The sequence below is a fragment of the Citrus sinensis genome, chromosome 3 (assembly GCF_022201045.2).
Source record: "Citrus sinensis cultivar Valencia sweet orange chromosome 3, DVS_A1.0, whole genome shotgun sequence".
NCBI classification, from domain to species: domain Eukaryota; kingdom Viridiplantae; phylum Streptophyta; class Magnoliopsida; order Sapindales; family Rutaceae; genus Citrus; species Citrus sinensis.
In genome coordinates this window covers 6,636,155-6,656,246 of record NC_068558.1, presented here as the reverse complement: position 1 = coordinate 6,656,246, position 20,092 = coordinate 6,636,155, and the positions used below count along the sequence as shown (strand labels likewise).

At 34.1% G+C, this 20,092-nt stretch overlaps 2 protein-coding genes across 6 annotated transcripts; one reads left to right on the top strand and one right to left on the bottom strand.

Moving 5' to 3' along the window:
* Positions 1 to 1,280: 1,280 nt before the first annotated feature.
* On the bottom strand, positions 1,281 to 8,257 carry LOC102627362 (uncharacterized). Its single transcript, XM_006477294.4, has 12 exons — positions 7,901 to 8,257; positions 6,073 to 6,191; positions 5,891 to 5,997; positions 5,720 to 5,807; positions 3,540 to 4,629; positions 3,376 to 3,430; positions 3,212 to 3,293; positions 2,977 to 3,057; positions 2,625 to 2,729; positions 2,494 to 2,543; positions 1,986 to 2,109; positions 1,281 to 1,556 (listed from the first exon to the last, which is right to left on the bottom strand). The coding sequence occupies exons 1-12, from the start codon at positions 8,046 to 8,048 to the stop codon at positions 1,476 to 1,478; spliced, it is 2,130 nt and encodes a 709-aa protein (XP_006477357.2). The 5' UTR covers positions 8,049 to 8,257; the 3' UTR covers positions 1,281 to 1,475.
* Positions 8,258 to 12,282: 4,025 nt separating this feature from the next.
* Positions 12,283 to 19,530, top strand: LOC102626103 (agamous-like MADS-box protein AGL19). Of its 5 annotated transcripts, none has more exons than XM_006477288.4 (8): positions 12,283 to 12,424; positions 12,897 to 13,094; positions 17,462 to 17,543; positions 18,403 to 18,464; positions 18,597 to 18,696; positions 18,779 to 18,844; positions 18,971 to 19,012; positions 19,106 to 19,530. In XM_006477288.4, the coding sequence occupies exons 2-8, from the start codon at positions 12,913 to 12,915 to the stop codon at positions 19,202 to 19,204; spliced, it is 633 nt and encodes a 210-aa protein (XP_006477351.2). In that variant the 5' UTR covers positions 12,283 to 12,424; positions 12,897 to 12,912; the 3' UTR covers positions 19,205 to 19,530. The 5 variants fall into 5 exon arrangements, with proteins under 5 accessions (XP_006477351.2, XP_006477354.2, XP_015385151.2 ...); XM_006477291.4 differs by having other exon boundaries at positions 12,329 to 12,446; XM_015529665.3 differs by having other exon boundaries at positions 12,331 to 12,446; positions 18,803 to 18,844.
* Positions 19,531 to 20,092: the final 562 nt, after the last annotated feature.

The following is a 20,092-nucleotide window of genomic DNA, read 5'->3' as shown; positions in this document are numbered from 1 at the left end:
TTCGTATTTTTTGTCGAATTTTGTACCTCTAATTTTTTTTTTTCTGGGTGAAAATAAAATTTTCCTTTCTATTGTCGCTGTTAAAGCAAATAAGGAAAATGCAATTTCAATTAAAAAGAAAAAAGGAATAAGAAATAAGTTTCACGTCGCAATCAGAAGATGACACGTGGAAAGCAATGGTGTTCGCCGAGCCGAGAGGGGAGCCCAGCCGAAGCGAGCTGCGAGCCGGAGGGCAGAAGAACCAGGAATCACGTAATTTCCAAGGAAGTGCAGGGGAAGCAAAATATCGTCGTTTGGAGGTGAGGTGGTGGGATTGGGGAAGTAGAGGTGGGGTCACCGTCACAGCTGTAGCCTTTTGTCGCATTACCTAAAACCTAAGATCACGACACCCCTTCTTAGGGTGGTCCCCGCCGCTACCTTCTCAAGTCTCTTCCCACATAATAAAAATTACGAACTGCTAGAGAAACAGTTGTTTTTACATTCTAATGTTTTTGGTCTATCCTGCTGCATATTGTCTGTCCCTTTCGATTTCATTTCATTAACCCTCCCCCACACCACTCGCTTCCTCTTCTTCTTTTTTTTCCTCTCCTCCCTTTCTTTTCCTTCCCCCTTTCTCGAGTCATCTTTTTCTGCTTTCCTTAATTTCTCTATGGCCTCACAAATTTACAAAAAGTCAATCCTTTTGCTAATCATGATAACTCCGGATTAATAAACTAAACAATCATATGTCGTTTAATATATTTACAAGAGGGGCAGACTGTCGGTGGCGCTTAGCCAGCTCCAGCGTGGTGAAATCTCGGACGTTGGTTGGCTGTGTTATGTCCCGTCGTGGGTCCGCTTTTGCCTTTAAATAATATTTCATTCTTGACGCCACAAACGAACAGGATAGGGCGGCAGAGTACAGTGACTTAGGTGGCCGAGGCCTTCAACCAGAGTAATGAGAACGCAAAAAGGAGGGAAAAAAAAAAGTGAAAGACTAAAAATGAGGGCTCGGAACCTACGCTTACAATACTTTTCCATCAAAATTTCGGGCTCTCATCGTGCAATTCTCCTCCGTGCATTGACGATTGATGTTTCCTAGAAGCTTTTGCAGAAGGAGACTGCTATGTGGAGACGAAAAAATCTAACGGCCAGAAAGCTTTAGAAGAGAGAGATCTAGATTAGCACAGGCTACCATGAGTAATTTAACTTTGATCATAACCCGCTCCTTGCGTGAGGAAGTGAATGAGGAACCTAAAAACTAAGCAATTTGTGTTCACCACCTTGGAGTACACTACATGAAAGTTTATACTAGAAAAGTTTTACTATATACTTCCCTTTTACAGTAAATGGTCACGGTAATTAATAATATTGGACGGTTTTATTGACGTCACTCGATACAATTTGTTGGGGGGTGGGGGTGCGGGTGTGGCTGGTGGAAAAGAAGGCAGATCATTTACAGTAGTGCAAATATCCAAACAGCCTAAGAAAAAAATTCACATTATACTACACTTCTCCTTTGATTTTCCATCAGACTTAGTCGAGGAAGATGAACCTCTACCACTGGCTCTTGCCACCTGCCAAAGGTCAAAATTTTTATTTGATAAAACTTCATACAAGTCAGACAGTTATATTCCAACACACTGTTTCAATATTATTGATCAGCTATGGATTTTTTTTTTTTAATGGAAACCTCATCTTTACTTTTAAATCACTTCAACGAATATGCAAATTCACATCATAATTTCCCCAATGAAATGGCCTTAATGATTTGCAAATTTCGGGGGCATAGGGCTTGGGGCAGAAAATTGTTCTGGAAAAGTGAGGCATTTTGGAATCTTTGGGTATAACTTGAATGCATCGAACAGAAAGGCAACTTCTAGGTTTCTGAAATATATCTTTTGAACATTCCCAACTAGACAAATTTATTTACTATCTTGTTTATGGAAACAAAAAACTGTGCCTAAATTGTAAATCTAAAGTTGAAGGCACAATAAGGCATTTACCTGGGGACCAGTTATCAATTTTGAACTGCCAGTAACGGGTGGCTGCTGTTGCTGCACATTAGGACGTTGTGGCTGTTGCTCAAACTCTTGTTGTTGAAGAGCTATTGCCAGTTGTAGATCAGAACTGCCAGGACAAAAAACATGCCATTTGAATATAAATCTAAATTAAAATATTGTTGCTAGAATAAGTTCCCAAAAGTTTCATAAAAATTCTTCAGAAAGTTTAGAAAAACGTTGAGGATGAAATTGGTCCTTCCATCATTACTCCAAACAACTATAATTGCATTGCTTTGGAGTTTGTTTATCTTACTAATGTAGAGCAGTTAAGAATTTGATGAAAAATCAAGATTAAGGTAACTTTTGAATGGAAAGTTAAAAAAGTTAAAAATGTTAAACTTGTCAAACGAAAGACAGCAACTAACATGTAGAGGCCATTAATTGGACACCTCTTCCATCCTAAAAAATAAAAATCAATACATGCATTAGTAATGAAAGTTAGAATAATTACTTCATATCTGACCCTCCGTGTGTGGCAGTATCATAATGGGCAAGATAGTCCTGTGGCACGCAAAATAAAGTAAGTTTCATTGAAGTTCTTTGACGGCAAGCAGAAGATTTTGGATCAGAAAGAGAACATACAGCAGTACTGGCCATAGCACCATGTTCATCCCATGAGTCATTCGCATGACTTTCTACTTTAAATTCATTGAAGTTGCTCGTCATAAACAATGTATCCCCATTGACCTAAAAGTAAATGAAGGTAGAGACGAACATATATAAAGTTAAATTTGGATAAAGTAATTAGAACCTAAAGACACTACAATTTATTTTCAGGGAATGAAGTTCTTCCCATATAGAAATTTTATCCACAATCTGATCAAAATGAGATGACTTTAACCCTATCCCATATATATGATATTACATTTCACTCTGCTCAGATATGAATCAATTAACAAACAAGTGAATAGGATTAATTAGTAAACAATTTTACCTCATTCAGTTTCTCCCAAACCAAATCAGGCTGATTTATGTACCCTTGGTCCGTAGCTAAAAGATAAAGCTCGCCATCATACTACACAAAAAAAAAAAAATGAGATCTGGTGAAAGAAAATGTAGTATAGACATTTTCTTTGTACTGCTCACTGGCAATGAGAGTAGCTGACAGTCCATAAACAGCAATGTCAATGATTAAATTACACAAGTACTATATTGCAGCTCCTAACTACCTTAAACATGGTGCTGAAGTGATTATTACGGAAGAAAACACAAAGTTCTCTTTCCTTAAGACCATCTTGTAAACAGAAAAGCCTGCAAAAGATAATTATAGTAGTCAAACAAAGAGCCTGCCAAGAGACTAGGACTTGTATAGCCAAACCTAAAATTGACATACCCATAAAAAGTCAGTTGATTGGCATTGCTCTTCAAAAAGCTCTTAATAAGTTCCCCTGAGAAATGAAAAAAACAGAAAAAGTGTTTCAAATTAGTTCAAGTACATAGAAAACTAGCATAACAAAGAGACATGCTAGAACATCTTTGCCACAGGCCAGCACTTACCTTGTTGTTGAGTGATTTCATCCTTAGACCAAACATTACAGGCATCCAAAGTGCTTTTGTCGGCTTGCTCAGCAAGAATCACCTCGCCTTCATACACAGGCTCTCGGTCTTCATACATTGCAGTTCCTGAATCTAATATGCATTCCTCTCCTTCATATATGGGTTCACTGCCATCAACACTTGAGGTAAAGTTTTCAGGCACATCACTGAGTTGTATTCTGCCACTAGATGAATCTGAATCTCCATTGTGAACAGAGAGACACAAAACTTCAGTTGTGCTACACCTATTTAGATTATCAACTGGCTCATGAACATTGGTAGAAGTGGGTTCATTCTCAACTTCTTTGCCACCTTGGGAAATTTCTACTTGTGTCTCCACCACAGTTGCAGTATCCTTTCCAGGAGAAAAAAGAATTGTTTCCTCAATCTGGACCAATTTTTGAACACTTTTCTTCTCAACCAGATCTTTAGAAATATTATGTGCTACAGATTCCATTTTAGATGGCTGATCAAGCTTCATACTACCATCTGCCTTCAAGGGTGAACTTGCTTCTTCCCCAGCAGTACTCCCAAAAGCTTCCATTTTTATCTTATTATCATCATTGCTCAAGACAATGCCATTACCTGATATGGAAGATTCTGGCTGATGAAAACTTTCACTTTCTACAACAGTGCGTCGCTCTAATGTATGTACAGAATCTGCAGGAACATCCATGTTGGAACATGTACTTTCATCAGAACTGACAGGCATAGTGGCACCGTTAACATTAGCTAAAACTGAATTGCCCGGTGAACTAGGTACGTCAGACTCTGACAATTTCAAGGCTCTCAATAGCTCTTCTTCTTCTTCAAGATCCCCCTTTCTTAATGTTTGCTGATCAGATACAGAACGTGGAGAATCATCAAAAGATCTGGCTTTAGAAAGGCATGGAGAAGGAACTCCTAAAGTTGCAGTTGTTGCAGCAGCAAAATCAACACAATCTTCTTCAGAGTTACTTTTACAGTCACCTCCCATAGTTTCCAGGGCTACAAGCTCCCCCATAATAGCATTGTAGGACTTGGACCCAATTGCATTAGCCGTATCATAATCCTGCTATGCATACACAAGACTAATTAGTTTGCCGAACACATCAACTCAGGACACACCAAGTGCATGCCAATGAAGAATTCAGTACCAAAAGAAAAATAGGAAAAGAAAAACCTAGCAGACATATAACTAATTAAGTTAGGCACCAAGAAACAACTTAGCAGCTTGTTATAGCTCACAGCTGGCTGACATAACGAGATAATGTGTAGAACTATTATCATATTGACAACTTCAGATGTTGGATCTCTGCCCATGTCTCGATTCATATGTTAACTTATGAGAGAGTTACCTTTTGTTTTACTAAATAACTGCATAAGTATATATAGAGGCAATGGATTTTTTTTTTTCAAGAGAACTCATGTGGTTACATTTTCATAAAAATTTCAGTATTTTTGTTCCTGCACCCAAAAAACACTGAATCATAATCAACTACATCCAATAAATTATGCTCCTAACAAAAATATATATAACAGAAATAGAATTGTAAGAGATGGTCACATCCACCAGCCCACGTTCATGGACAAGGAGAACACTCATGATGACATATTGGCGAAATTGCTGAAAAGAAGTGACGCCGTCAGATTCCAGTGAGCATTCCCACTAATAGACAAATGCATACTTCCATATTAATCATGATTATACATTCAAAATGGTCATGGGTGCCAAAACCTTCGAAAAGAATAAATTTCATTTGGGACACTAAAGCAAATCCTAAGCTTCCGAGCTAAATATAGTACAGCCAGCAGCAGCTAACAAAACTACCAAAGGTTAGTATTATATAGTACTCTGCATGCTATTGCTATAGCATTTGTCTTTGTCTCATAGAACATCATATTCGGAATAATCTCCAATATATCATAGATTAACCCTCAAACCCCCCCCCCCCCCCAAAAAAAAAAAGAATAAATTTCTTAAAAACAGCAAAAAAGGAGGGCAATCTTAGTAAACCATAAAACAATGGAGCAACAATGTTGAATGGGTACAAAATCACCAAACACAAGCAATTATAGAACAATGGCATACAAAACCATAAATCAGACTTGTCCAACAACAATCAATTGAAACCATTATATATGGCCTGAAAAATGCATACCTGGGGATCAACTATCCAACCATGATAGAGGGGGATGTCAAGTAGATCAAATATCGCACACTCTGGTGTAAACTCAAAATCATCTATCCTGCAAATGTGATGTATTCCATTCAGCACTAAGGGGGGTTGCAATATATGAATGTAAGTATGAGAGAGAGAAAGAGGTCTAACCTCCTAAATTTTATATTTACATCAATTCCAGTTGCAAGGCGCGGAAGCAAATCAATAGCATCCGCAATATTCTGCTGCTGATTTTCAACATACCCAGCATCTTTATTCTGCATTTTTTAAGTGTGTCAATATCAAGTAAAACCAGAAAAGACTTTCAAATCAATCAAAATAGCAATTATTACATTGACATTACTGTTAGAATCAATAAGCCGTTCAGCCACCAGCGAAAGCAATTTCTCTTGTGATATTTCCCCTGTATCTGGACTCAAAGTCAGATTGTTCCTCAACAGAAGAACATTACCTATTTCAATATATAAAAAAAAAAAGTTTTAAGACTCATTATTAATACTAGAGACATAAAGAGAACAAACCCTCACCATGGTGCCTAAAAAAGTCCTAGATAGGATAATTGTCAACGAAGGTACTGCAATTAAAATAAGGCAAAAAAACAGGCCCTCTTATCCTTAGGAAAATTTCTGAAGCAAGCAAAATGACAATAATGAGCTCGAACCATTGAGAAGAATGATAGGGAAATTTTAGAACCATGGAACAATAAAAGAATAACGAGGTAATCAACGCAAAGGAATTACAATAACAAGTCACTCTGTTAAAACAGTAATTCAACAGAAATAAAGAAATTTCAGGTAAACATCCTGGACTGTATCAATAAGACTTGCAACTACAAAATGCAAGGGATACCAATGTTTAAATAGTTCTAGTTAGATACGTGAAAAATGAAATGCAAATCATGTATTCTCATATCAAAAAGTTCATTGAGTTAAGATGGTAAACTCTCCAATGTACTAAAAATTGCTAATATAAAACCGAAGACAATACTTAGCATGAGATTCAAAAAATAGCTTTAACCATTTCACTGAAATATGCATAATACAACCATTTCAGCTTGTAGCAACCAACATAAACCTTAACTGAACCTGGTGGCAGCAATGATACATATAAATTCCAAAAACTATAGATACCCATAAACAAACAGAAACTTCACGGAACAACATTCGACATCAATGTCAAATCAGATACCGTTTGAATGAAATTAGAAGCAATCTTTTCCTATCTCTCAACAAAATAAACCAAATGCTGTAAGTATAATGTACCAAACAATTTCATAAGTCAGAAAAGGTAAGAAAAGAAAGAGCCTTAATTCAACTTGTTTGTGCCTAACATAACCTAACTTGACTTAATTATAATAAACTTTCTACTATAATTGATAAGAAAACCACTTAAGTCCAGCCAAATTTCACCTTCTTTTTCCTCTCACTAAACAGCTCTTACAAATAACAAAACTGGTAAATAACCAAAAAATTGATACAAAAAACAAAAGAGACAACAGTACACTAGATTACAATTTGCCACTTTTCAGATGTAGCCATAACATATCAGAAATATGTCAAAACGTCCATACAAGATAATTTATTGGAACCAAAACCAGTAGTGAAGACTTTTACTGAAGTTTACTCACAATCCAAAAGTAATGTCATTATCTTTTACTCTCTGTCAATTTCTCCGCAATTAACAATAATTAAGAATATTAACTGGTATAGGAACAATTAGCAACCAAAGACAGAATCAATAACCCAAACAATAAACAGTCTAAAACCAATAGCATCATTCAATTTCAAAAAAGACAGAGAAACTACAAGTACACCACAGAATTGAAATAAATTTGCTACTTTCAAGAACCTATGATCCAACGCTTCAATTTCAATTCTTGTCCACTCTCAGCAACAAAAGACACAACCCTAGAAATCATCATTCAATTATCAATTAATTCACAATTAATCCAAAGGCAACATTACACTGCGTCACAAGTGGACTTTATCTCAATTGCAAGATCGCAGCAAATTGAAAAAAAGAAAAAAGAATTCAAAGAATAAAAACCTAGAAAATAGAAGTATCGAACAGTTCGGTCAAAACTCAAAAGTTCACGTCTATTTAATTTAAACTTAGTGAAGAAGAAACCCTAGCGAGCGACAAAGAGAGAAGACAAATTACAGATGGCAAGGAGAGGACAAGGTCCATTGTCGTTTTGCAGAATAATTGGTGTCGTTCGACCTAAGAACTGTATAGCCTTCGTTTTGTGCATGCACTCTTTCATCGCTGTTGGTTGTTGCTGTTGCTGTTCCTCGCTGGATTCATCCATTGTTTCTTTGATTTTTTACGAGAGAAAAAAGAAATAAAAAATAAAGAATAAAACTGGTAATTTTGGATGTGATCACACGGGAGAAGGCTTTTAAAACAGACTCCAGATTCTTGAGAGAGGGGGGAGATTTATATCAATTTTTTATAGGGTGAAACGGCAACAAAAGTGATGGATTTGGTACGTTTAGGACTTCAGGCGGAGTGAAGAAGTTTGGAGACGTGGATTTTTATTTAGTTCTCATTTTTTTAATTAGGCCGGCCACATCAAAGCGTTTGAATATTTTCAACGGAAAAAAGAAATTAATCTTTTAATTTGTTTTTTAATATAAATAAAATATTATCGTTTATTAATTGAGAACTTTGCTAAAATGACCCGATTTTAGGTTTCATTTTAAAAAATGGCTTATTTTCAATGTTTATTTTTTTAACTTACGCGGTAAAAAATAACATTTTGATCAATAATATTTTTATCATAGATAAGTGCCAATCACAGATGTCGACAGTAATAATAAATTTTGATTTTATATTTCATATTTAGTCTATCATCTCGTTTATTACTTTAATAAAAAAAAATTAAGTTGGCTCTTCCGTATAAATTGGTTGAAAATTTTTGCCTAGTAATAAAATGTATTATTAAAAATAATTCTTTAAGATTGAATGGTAAAGAACTTTAAACTTGGACTAAATTCGATGACAATTTAATAAGACAGTGAGTTTGCTTTCATTATTTTAGTAATGTTGTCTGGGTGTCTTTATTTTTCAAAATCATGCTTAAAACTTTATCTGGAAGTAGGAACTAGGAATTAGGAGCATGAGAGTTTTTATTATTATCGAAACAAGGTCAAGTTTTAAATAAATCAACTTCGTTATAGAAATTGAAGGATTAAGTTAAGCAGATTAAATTAATCGATTTATAAGACAAAAGTAGTTAAGCACTTCAAAAGTAGGGGCGACCAAACAATTACTGTGATAGAAGTCAGCCATTATGCTAAGTGAGATGCGGAATTATTATGCCCATTTGATTTTGAACTTTGAAGCCTTCACTTCAACAAAACTTTTTCAATATTAATGAAGTCGAATTTAATTCTTTTGTGAAATTGTCATCCACGGATCATATAAGCCAATTTTGTTAGGTCGGTCTTGCAAATTGTTCACGTTCAACTATTTAATGGATTTGGTTGAGTGAACACCTAAATGGACGTCCCGTTTTCACTCGATCAACAACAGGCATTCACGTATTGGAAGGACTGTATACTAATTTATACAAAGGGTGTAAGTAGAAACAGGTGATGTTTGTCTTGTTCAGGTGCCGGCCCATAGAAAATGGGATGGACCGGCCCAATGATAGCTCTCTGTGCTTAATGCTTGACCCACCAGCAACATCGAGTAGTACGAAAGATCAGAAGGCTATCCGAAAGTTGAAAATGGAGATTATGGACCACAACCAACGTGTTTGGTGTTTGGATCTGGTCCACTGACCATTAATCAGAATGCTGGCCCATAGTGTTCTTCACTATATCGCAAGTTGAAGACAAAAATGTGCATGAATCACGTGATTAAGTTGCTTTCCGAAAACTGGCCGGTGACTGTCAATTAGAGCCGAGGAAAAACTTACGCGGAGCAGGCCAGCTGAGGTGGTGCGAGCACCCATTAAAAATCTGCCATTTGATAAATTTGATGGGTCTCATTCTCATAGTGAGATCCACAAATAAAAAATATATAAATTTTTTTTTTTTAAATAAAAAATTTGTGGGTCTAAAAAAATAATTTGTGGGTCTTATTGTGGAATTCATTGGACCTGTCAAATATAGGCTGGCGCACCATCTTGAAATTTACATCAGCATCCAAAATATGATCTCATCAGTCAACTTATCTAGGATAGAAAAAAAATAAAATAAAAGGTAGTCAAGTTCTTGTTTTGAAAAGCAGTGCAGTTTGATGTTTATTATATGTTTGGGTCACCTTCATAATGATTTAAAGTTATAAAATTTTCACTCAAAATACCTCATTATCTTATTTGGAAGGGTAATACTAGAAATTTCAATAATAAAGTCTTAACCACACTCATTTACTCGATGATAGAATATAAAATTTATAAGTTATGAAATTTATTATTCAACAAAATAAATGCTGCATAATAGTTGGGATTCAACTGATGAAAACATAATCATTATTGTATTTGGAAGGAGTTCATTTTTTTAAAAAAAAAATAATAATAATAAAAGAAATAGAGTTTATGTATGTTTACCTATGACCACCTTCTCCAATAAAACATCGATTTGGATATCTTACTTACCTAACCACTTACCAGACATTGCAATATTGATTTCACTTATTATTGGGAATTTTAGATCTTGAAAAACTTTTTCGATAATCCATATATATCAAGACTCACTTCCCGTACACACACAATCAATATGTTTGGTTTTATAAAATATTATTAGTTTGCATCCCCGTGTCTCTCATTAACTAATGTGTTTCATTGTTTGTACACAAGTTTTTATTTTATATTTTTTATCCGTCCGTTCGAATTACTAATATTTATTGAAATATTTATAATATTTGATTTGAATCTTATTATAGTGCAACTTCATCTTAGACATGGCTTTTGGCTATTTAGGTTTCGTTTAGTATAATTTTTTAATTAGAGTTTATTTAAATAAAGTTTTTGTTAGTAGAAATTTTATGAGTAGAGTTTTTACCCAAAAAAAATTAAATATTTAATTGTAAATGAGAGCTTTTATTAAAAATCACAAAATTATCTTTATACATAAATATTTTTTAAAGTTATACTATAAAAAGAATGAAATAAGATTGTTAGATAAATAAAACATGTTTTAGACATTTTCCTATTTCAAAAAAAAGTTTTTAAACTTCTACTTTTAAAAGTCTAAAATTTGAGTTTTTTGTTGATAGAGACAAAATAGCTTATTTAATCTTTAAAAGCTATACTAAAAAAAAAAACTAAATAATAACACAAATTTTAATAAAAATTTACGAGATTAAATAAGCACTTATAATCACTAAATAGTTATACCAAACAGATACTTAAAACTTAAAACTCTAAAGAGAGTGCCACATAAAAGTTTGTACATTGTATTCTATGTACTTCATACTTCATAGGGGAAAAAATTATCGGTCCAGTCATTCCGCTAATCCTTCGTGAGTACTGCACACAAATTTATTTTTATGCAAAGAAACAAAAGACTTTGGATGCGTTGTTGGATGGGTCTTGGCGACTAATAAATGTTGAATCTAATGTTGTACTCGACTGATAAGAAGAACAACTTGTATGGCGATAGTGAATAACTTATAGTCATATCAATGACATACAGTATAATAGAGGTTACATTAATAAATGTCAATATTTATTGAGAATAAGGTAAATTTTATCAACTTTTTTTTTGAATGGAAATTTTATCAACTTGAAAAAAATGAATTCGAACGGAGCACAAATGGCTAGTGAAAGAAAGTGACTGGCACTCATTTTTTTTTTTTTTTTTGTAAATGTGACAATTGATAATATAAAAAAGAAAATAAAAATTGCAACTAGGTCCCGTAAACATGAAGATACACGTAGACACATCGCATGCCCCTGAAATCCGCTCTCGTTGGTCATCGCCGCGGCCTAAAAAGACCTAACGAGACATGCCATTCGTTTAACACCCCAGGCCTCATTGTGGTCCCAAAACAAGACAAACTCATTGCTGATCGCTCCGCACAGCAAAAACGAAAATATATTAGAAAAACAAAAAAGGAATATATAACTCAACCAACAGTGCGCCTCCACTTGTGATCTGAAGAACCCACCTGAGCGAGAAAAGCATCAGAAACCCCTCAAGGGAAAGAAATGAATTGATGGAACCAATAGGCAATAGCCCGGAACGCACCAAACGAGGAAGAGCCACGTGACAAGGTCTGATCATGATCAACTTACGTGATGCGCTGGCGCGTCCTCATTGGTCCACCTCCGATCCCATTGTACGGAAAGACATGGACGTTTTTCTAACCCCATTGTACGGACAATAGTGTTTGCGAAATCTACCTTTTTATCGTGCGCAGCGAGTACCCGGAATTTCCATACAACTAGAGGGTTTCCAGTTTTTAAAAGTGGGAAACTGTCCGAGAGAAACTGGCAACCGACAGGAATGTTCGCTGTCCGTGGCCTCACTCACCTCTCTGCCTCTTGAGTGGATACCGGACATGGGAGTTGTCAGTCGATCTCAACAGGTGTCATCACATCACGCGATAGCATCTAACTTTCGTGCATCCACATGAGTAGTGGATTCACATGCTTTGGCATTTATTCTCTGATTTTTCTTTTTGAGGGTGGTGACTGCTTCTTTCCTCAGGTTACCAAAAGAAGAAAGAGATTAGGTTCTTCGCTCTTGACTCTCCGGTTGTTTTTCCATTATAAATATCAATATTATTCTATTTTAATCTATAGCTAGGGTTATTGGCTGGAGAAGCTAGAAAGCAAAGAAAGGAGTATGGTATCATGATATGATGATAAATAAAAATATATTTTATTTTTTAAATGTATTTTCAGTGAAAAAATCTAGGGCTTCTCAAGATTTTATTGCAAGAGAAATTTCTATAATTATCATTGTCTCTCTTGTTCATCCACTGGAGCTTTCACAGACCCATCAAATCTCTTTTTCAGCACTTTCCTAATTTGTTTTTATTTCAGTTTATTCTCTCATTCTATCTTTGGAAACTTTTAGGTTGGTCTTTCAAATCAGTTTCAATTAGATTTTCATTCAATTTAATTATAATTTTGCCTTGATCTTTCAGCTAGCTGACAGCAGGTTATTATTTTATATTGAATTTGTGGGTCTTTCTTGTGTAGGAGTAGGAGAGTGAAAATGGTGAGGGGCAAAACCCAGATGAAGAGAATAGAAAATGCAACAAGCAGGCAAGTTACTTTCTCAAAGCGAAGAAATGGGCTGCTCAAAAAGGCCTTTGAGTTATCGGTTCTTTGTGATGCCGAAGTTGCACTAATTATCTTCTCCCCCAGAGGCAAGCTCTACGAGTTCTCTAGTTGTAGGTGCGTTCCTCATCTTCTTCGTAATGTTCTCACAGACACACTAATATGAGCTTTTATTTATTTATATATATTGTTGTCTGGTATTCATATTTCATGTATCTACTGCGAATCTGTTTTAATTTAAAATCTGGATAATTTTGCCCGTATAGCATTGGATTTATATCTGTGACAGCCCCAGCAGGTAAGATAGTACTACGAGTACATGAGAGTATAAAGGGTCTGATCTTTCTGGTTCCCTTTCTTAGTCTTTAGAATCAAATATTAACAGGTGGTTTTGTTTTGTTGAATTTTTGGCGTTAATTGATCTTTCAAGAGATCTTGCAGATTCTTGTACTCTCTCAGTTTCACCTCAATCGGATCTGAGGTTCCATAAATGTCAGTTAATGCTTTGGGGAGGGAGAGAGACACGACATAGAGATTAACAAATTGTACTCACTAGGGTTAACTGTAGTTGATGGAAAAATTATGGGTGGGTTAATCACTTCATTATACACAAATTGAACAGGGAAAAAAAAGAAAGGAAAAACAGAAAAACACTAATAATAGAACTAAATTTCTCTATTGCATTAGCTGTGGAACTGTATATATGACATAAGCTGGTCATGTAGAGCAGTTTTGAGGTCAGTGACTGTATGCACGGAAAGAGCGCTATTTATTCTTTTCATGCAAACATTTGCGTTTGTAGTTGGAGAAAGTCAAGGTACTCCACAGCATACATAGTTTTGGGTTGGATTTTTGTCATGTGTACCGCTCTCTCAAGTCTCAACTAATTAATTAGAGAAAGTTAAGGTGCTCAAGTGCATATTTTTTGTTAAATTTTTACTATTTGTACCTTTCAATTTTTAATTATTTAAGCGTAACACGAATGAGAAATTTTAACAGATGAACGAAAATAAACCATAAAACAGCAAATATCTTTTTGTATAGTTATATTGATAATTTGGTTTATCCATGCAATTGAGCAAGCAAATTATCACATTTAACAAGGTGCTAACAACCAAATGGTGTTTTATTTCAGGAAAACACTCAAGAACTTTTGATATATATAGCAGAATTATACCAAAAGAGAAAAGCAAATTATTTTAGTAATCTTGTAGACTGTTATGGGAATCCCAACTCCAAGATGTACTTCGATTCTCACCTACATGTTAATTAATGTTTTGCTTCACCTTTGTTTATTTGGAAAACTAATTACTTCTAATTAAAGAAATGGATTGCGTGCTTCATGGTGTTCCACTGTCTTGGTCTAACCTTGCCTTTCTTAATATATGATATCATTAATTGTACCAGACACATTAATACAATTAATTAGGATAAAATTAACCTTAATACTGATCATTTAGCTTTGACAAAAAAATATCTCCTTTGGTTAATTTTGGCCTTAAAGGTTGCTATAGTACATTTGTAGCTAGCTTCCAAACCATGTTCGATAAAATAGGGCTTAACATGTAAACATGAGAATTATGTTCTGGAAATTTGTTCTAAATCTTTTGCATTTTGAATATGGAAATGATCTTTGACTCCCTAAATATTGGAATTCAAGTGGTTGTGCTTTACAATCTAGCACTCTTTAACATAGAGAAGAATAGAAATTAAAATGATCCATTGTATCTAATATATTAAAATTGCATGAGTTTCAGTACGGCTTTAGAAAGAATTAAAAAAATGATTCTGATACATAAGAAATGCATTAACTAAGGTAGTGAAGGTAGGTAGTTTCATTCAAATTCCTATCATTTAAGATTCTTGGTGAATCTTTCTTGTTTACCTTTTGAGGAACATGATAAAAGAATCACGTGAGAATATCATTCCTACAGTTCTTACAAGGAATAACTTCAATTTACAGTAAAATTAGAGACTCCAACCCTTCCTGTGAACTTGTAGCTTTGGTTTTCAATATGCATCTATACTCTAGGTGGTTGGAAGAAGATCTAATCTCTGTTGCCAAGTTAGAGTCATTTGATGATTAGTTACTTCATCCATGTGCTTGTGACACTACAAACGCTTATATAGACCGAAGTGTTTTTGTTTGGTTCTTATGTCTTAAGAAAGAATATCGCACATCGCCTGAGATTGAATTTTGGGTTAATTATATAAGATTTGTGCAACCATTATCTCTTAAGCTAGCTTTGAAGTATGAGTTAGCCTCATATGATTTTATAAGGTGAAAAGATAGTATGAACCTTATTCGTGAGTCTTAAAGGCTTCTATAATGGTAAACATTATTTTTTAATGAATCAACTCTGATGGGATATAGAAGCCCACGGATGAGTCATTTGTTAATGAATCAACTCTGATAGCGTATAGAAGCCCACATGTGAGCTTCGTACATTTTTTATATTGTGAAAAAATAGAGAACCTTATTCGTGAGCCTTAAAGGCTTCTATAGTAGTAAACATTATTTGTTAGTGAATCAATTCTGATGGTGTATAAAAGTCCATGGGTGAGCCATTTGTTAATAAATCAACTTGCATGGCAAATAAAAGCCAACAAATGAGTTTTATACACTTTTATATCGTGAAAAAATAGCGAGAACCCTACTCATGCATGAGTTAACTCTTATAGCATATGGTAGTCCGTAGGGCCAACTTATAGGATCGCCTCTAACTCATACACGTACTAGGCTAAATCTAGTCTAACTCATACTCAACGTTACATTATTTCCTTAGCCTTTTTTTTTTAATCATAACTCATGAATTTGATTTGCTCATATATAATATATATATATATATATATATATCTGTGTGTGTGTGTGTGTGTTTTGACAAACAAGTTACTGTGATGCATTTACTTTCCATTTCTATAATTAAGTCTTTTTTTTGGGGGGGGGGAAGGGGAAGAAGAATGTTGATTGAAGTTTGAGTGACTAGATATAACTTAATGTTTCATGGTTGTAATTCAAGTGAGGAAATTAATTAATTAATTAATAACTAAGTTTTTATTTGAACCTTGAATATCAATGAATAATGGTTTGACAGTTCATCATTGTGACACTTCCTTCTTCTGATTATGGTCATTCCAAAGGGAAATTTAATTAGTACTGATTATCATAACTTGAAGACTATTTTTGACTATCGCAATATTCTTGAGAAGGGATAAAACTAATATTATATGAATATAAAGATATAAGTAGGAACTTATTGGGATCAACTTCAGTTAGATAATCCTTAACAATGTAATCCTAAATATTGGATCTTGGAAAAAAATGAAAAAGAATTTAACAGTTTGCAGTCTGTCTCATCATTATAGCAAAATAATTTTGATTGTTTAGATAGGATAGCAACAGAGATATTCTTACTTACAAAATCATGTTGCTCTAACTGATTATATGTATATTCTAATTTAGTACAAGATGGTGATAAGGAATTGTCTTTGATTCTAAAACAGTTTATAAGTTAATAACTAATCAAGTGCAGGAACTAAGAAGATGGGTTTGAATACTATAAGATGCCTATAAGTTAAGTCTAATGAGAGAATTTTGAAAAAGTAGAATTAATTTGAAGGCAACGGATCTGTTTACCATGTCCGAGAACCATCTCATTTGAGATGAATGTTTAGAATAATTTAGTAGATATGTCGAATTACTCTATTGTTTGCCTCTTTTAACTGACATACATAAAATCTTTTCTTATAAATTATTGTCAATATGAGGTACCTAGCATACAATCTTCCTCGTAATAATGCATGACGGCAGACTGACATGAGTTTTGATCCATGTAACCATCTCGGTGGCCTGGTTTTGTAGTAGAAATTAAACCATCCACCATACCAAAACCTTGTTAATTAGATATTTTATTCTTAGACTGTATTTGGTATTGTTATTATAAAATTGTAGTTTAAAAGTTAGAATACTAAAATATTTGGTAATCATTTGGTGTTATGATTTGAAACTAAGTTGGTTTTATCTCACACTTATATATATAGTGATGTCATTATAATATTTTTGCTATTTTTGGTAAATTCTATTTCATACCTACAGCTTGTTTTGTGCAATAGGTTTAGCTTTTAAATCATACTGCCTCAATACCAAATAGGGACTTGTTTAATTATTTGCATTGCCAAATTACTGATTTTCAAGCTTTCAACATATTTCTCATCCTCTATTAATTTGATCACAACTCATTGTATACATATTGTTTTCTTTGTTGTTTAATTTTTTAGAAAAAATTTTATGTACTATTCTCGTTATCTTTGATGGGTAATATATTTACTCATTAATTATTTCTTAATAAAATTACTGCATACTAAGTTTGGCAAAATAAATAAATAATAATTTGAATTATCTGTGAAGGTACTATTGAGGTATGTAATTATTTATTGTGTTATATATGATCTTATATTTTGATTGTTACCGGTGTGATTTTCAGTATTAACAAGACCATAGAACGCTATCAGAAGAAAACCAAAGATATTGGAATCAACTCCAAAATAGTAGAAGATCATTCACAGGTTTGTCTTTGTGATGTCGTGCTTTTCTTTCTTTACCCTTTCCTCCATTAATGCAGCACATATACAAGTAAAGAACGTTTCACTGTTTTGTTGAGCCAAATGCTAGAAGGGCAATAATGCAATACAAAGTTGTGATTCATGATTGTATTGATTATAATTCAAAATCTTAACAGAACACAGTTATAAATGCACATGCAGATGTAATACAAAATCTTTGAAAAGTCATTACATGTACATCAGTATGGACCAAGTTTATGATTCAATTTAGGTATCTTAAAAACAACTGCAGAAAGATTTGGGATCTTTATGGGGCATAAGAAAAGCTTTAAAAAGATGATGGTAAAAGCATAAAAATTGGCATGCTAGAAGGGATAGCATATAACACAGGTAAAAAGACCTAGTGAATCTCATCATCTCTTGGGAAACAAACATATCCGGATCTACATTTTCTTGACACCAAATTGTTGTCTAATTACTGAACATGCATATAATTTTAACTACAAAAGCTTATGTTTCTCAATTATGACTTTCATTTGGTTGCACTTTTTTCTGACACAGATCTCTTCATATATGAGAAAATTAAAATAACTGGGAATATATCACTTTTTCTTTTGCTATATAATTACCTTTCTCTTCCTTCAAGAGAATATATATGAGATTATTGCAAAATCTATGCAGATTATCACTGAATTGACAATCGTGTGATGATCATCAGTTGTATAAAATCAGAATGCATCTTAACTAAATCGTAGCTAAAACTAAAGAACAATTCCAATTGGAAAAGACATTATAATAAGTTATTAATTTTAATGATAACTTTTTTAGTACTTTTTTTTTTCCTTTTTGTTTTTCCATGCAGCATGCCAAGGAAGAGACTTCAAACATGATGACGAAGCTTGAGTTTCTTGAAGTGGCCAAAAGGTTCAATACCTAGCTAGCTAGCTAAGAGGATTTTTGTTTTGCGTAGCGGAATTCAACACACACATACATATATATTCTCCACTTTAATTTGCAAAGCTTAAAAAATTGTGAATAATATTAATGCTAATGCAGAAAACTCCTTGGAGATGGACTGGAGCCATGTACAATTGATGAGCTACAACAGTTAGAGAACCAGTTGGAACGAAGCTTAAGCAGAATTAGGGCAAGAAAGGTACATACATTTTAACGAGTTAACATTGCCTATCCTCGAATTAAACATGGCTATATCACTACTGAAATAATTTTACTGACAGTTTAGAAACTTGGTCTTTTCTCAGAATCAGCTCTTCAGAGAACAAATTGAGAAGCTGAAAGAAAAGGTGATAACTTTTTAATTTGTGTCCCCATATATGCATACCCGGTTAATATTGAGTCTTGTTCAATGATCATTATCTTTGATATCTTGCTGATTGCTATTATTTTGTGCTTTGTCGTGCATAATACAGGAAAAAATCCTCATTGAAGAAAATACGAAGCTGCGAGAGCAAGTATAAATTTCTTTTCAACCCTAATATTAATTGCAATAAATACAGCTTTCATATTGATGATAGTTTACTGATTGATGATCAATTTAATTTCAGTGTGGGATGCAACCGCGGCAAGCGTCAGAGGAGCAAGAAGTATATATGGATGTAGAGACACAATTGTCCATAGGACCACCTGAAAGAAGAGTTGCTTAAAATCCTTTGAATCATGACTCGGGATGTTGATATATATGCTATGCTGCTCAAAAGACACCAAAAGTGACCAGCTTTCCTCCACCTTTTTCTTTTCTTTTTGCTTTTCTTAATTGGGTGATTTTGATTTTTCATCTTAATTTCATTATATAATTGTGAAGGCCGAATAAGTTTCTGAAAAACAGCATTTTATAGCATAAACCGAGCCATACAATGAGGAAATCGGTTTAATTTCATGTGTTAAATGTATAATATTTCTCAATGACCATGTTAGTGTGTGCCATTTCGGCTTGGCTATGGTAAATAGTTAACATACTGCTTTTTTTGCTTTTCTTTTTGTCCCCATTATTCTGTTTGAATTTTATTTGGTTTATTCCCTTTTTTTTTCTTTAAACCACCCGGCCTCCAGCTATTGCATTGGGTCCTGACTAATTTAAATTTAGGGTGTAATTACCAACAAAGTGTTGGCTCCACTGGCAATGGAGTCTCCTTAAGTGGTTTGACTGGGTTTGCTCCCCAGTTCGAGTCGCAGGGAAGTCGCCTTTGTTGGGAGAACTTGTGCCTCCCGGTTCGAGCGGAGACTTCTAGTCTGGGTTGTGGTACGGGCTTAAAGGTGCCTCCTACAGTTGGGGCCCTCCCAGGATACCTCGTGGATAAGACTAAATTTAGGGTGTAATTACAGTTAAAGCTTATTACCTCTCCCAAATGGTTTGTTTAGTGAAGTTCGAACTCGAGAACTCTTCTCACTTACTCAGCTTGTGTCGTCAATTGAGCCACAACCGTTTGGTTTTGTTTATTCCCTTTGATTGGTGTCGATGTTGTTATTGAGAAAATATCTAAATTCATAAATGCCAAGAAGAAATGTATTCATAGATTCGAATTTTAGATCAA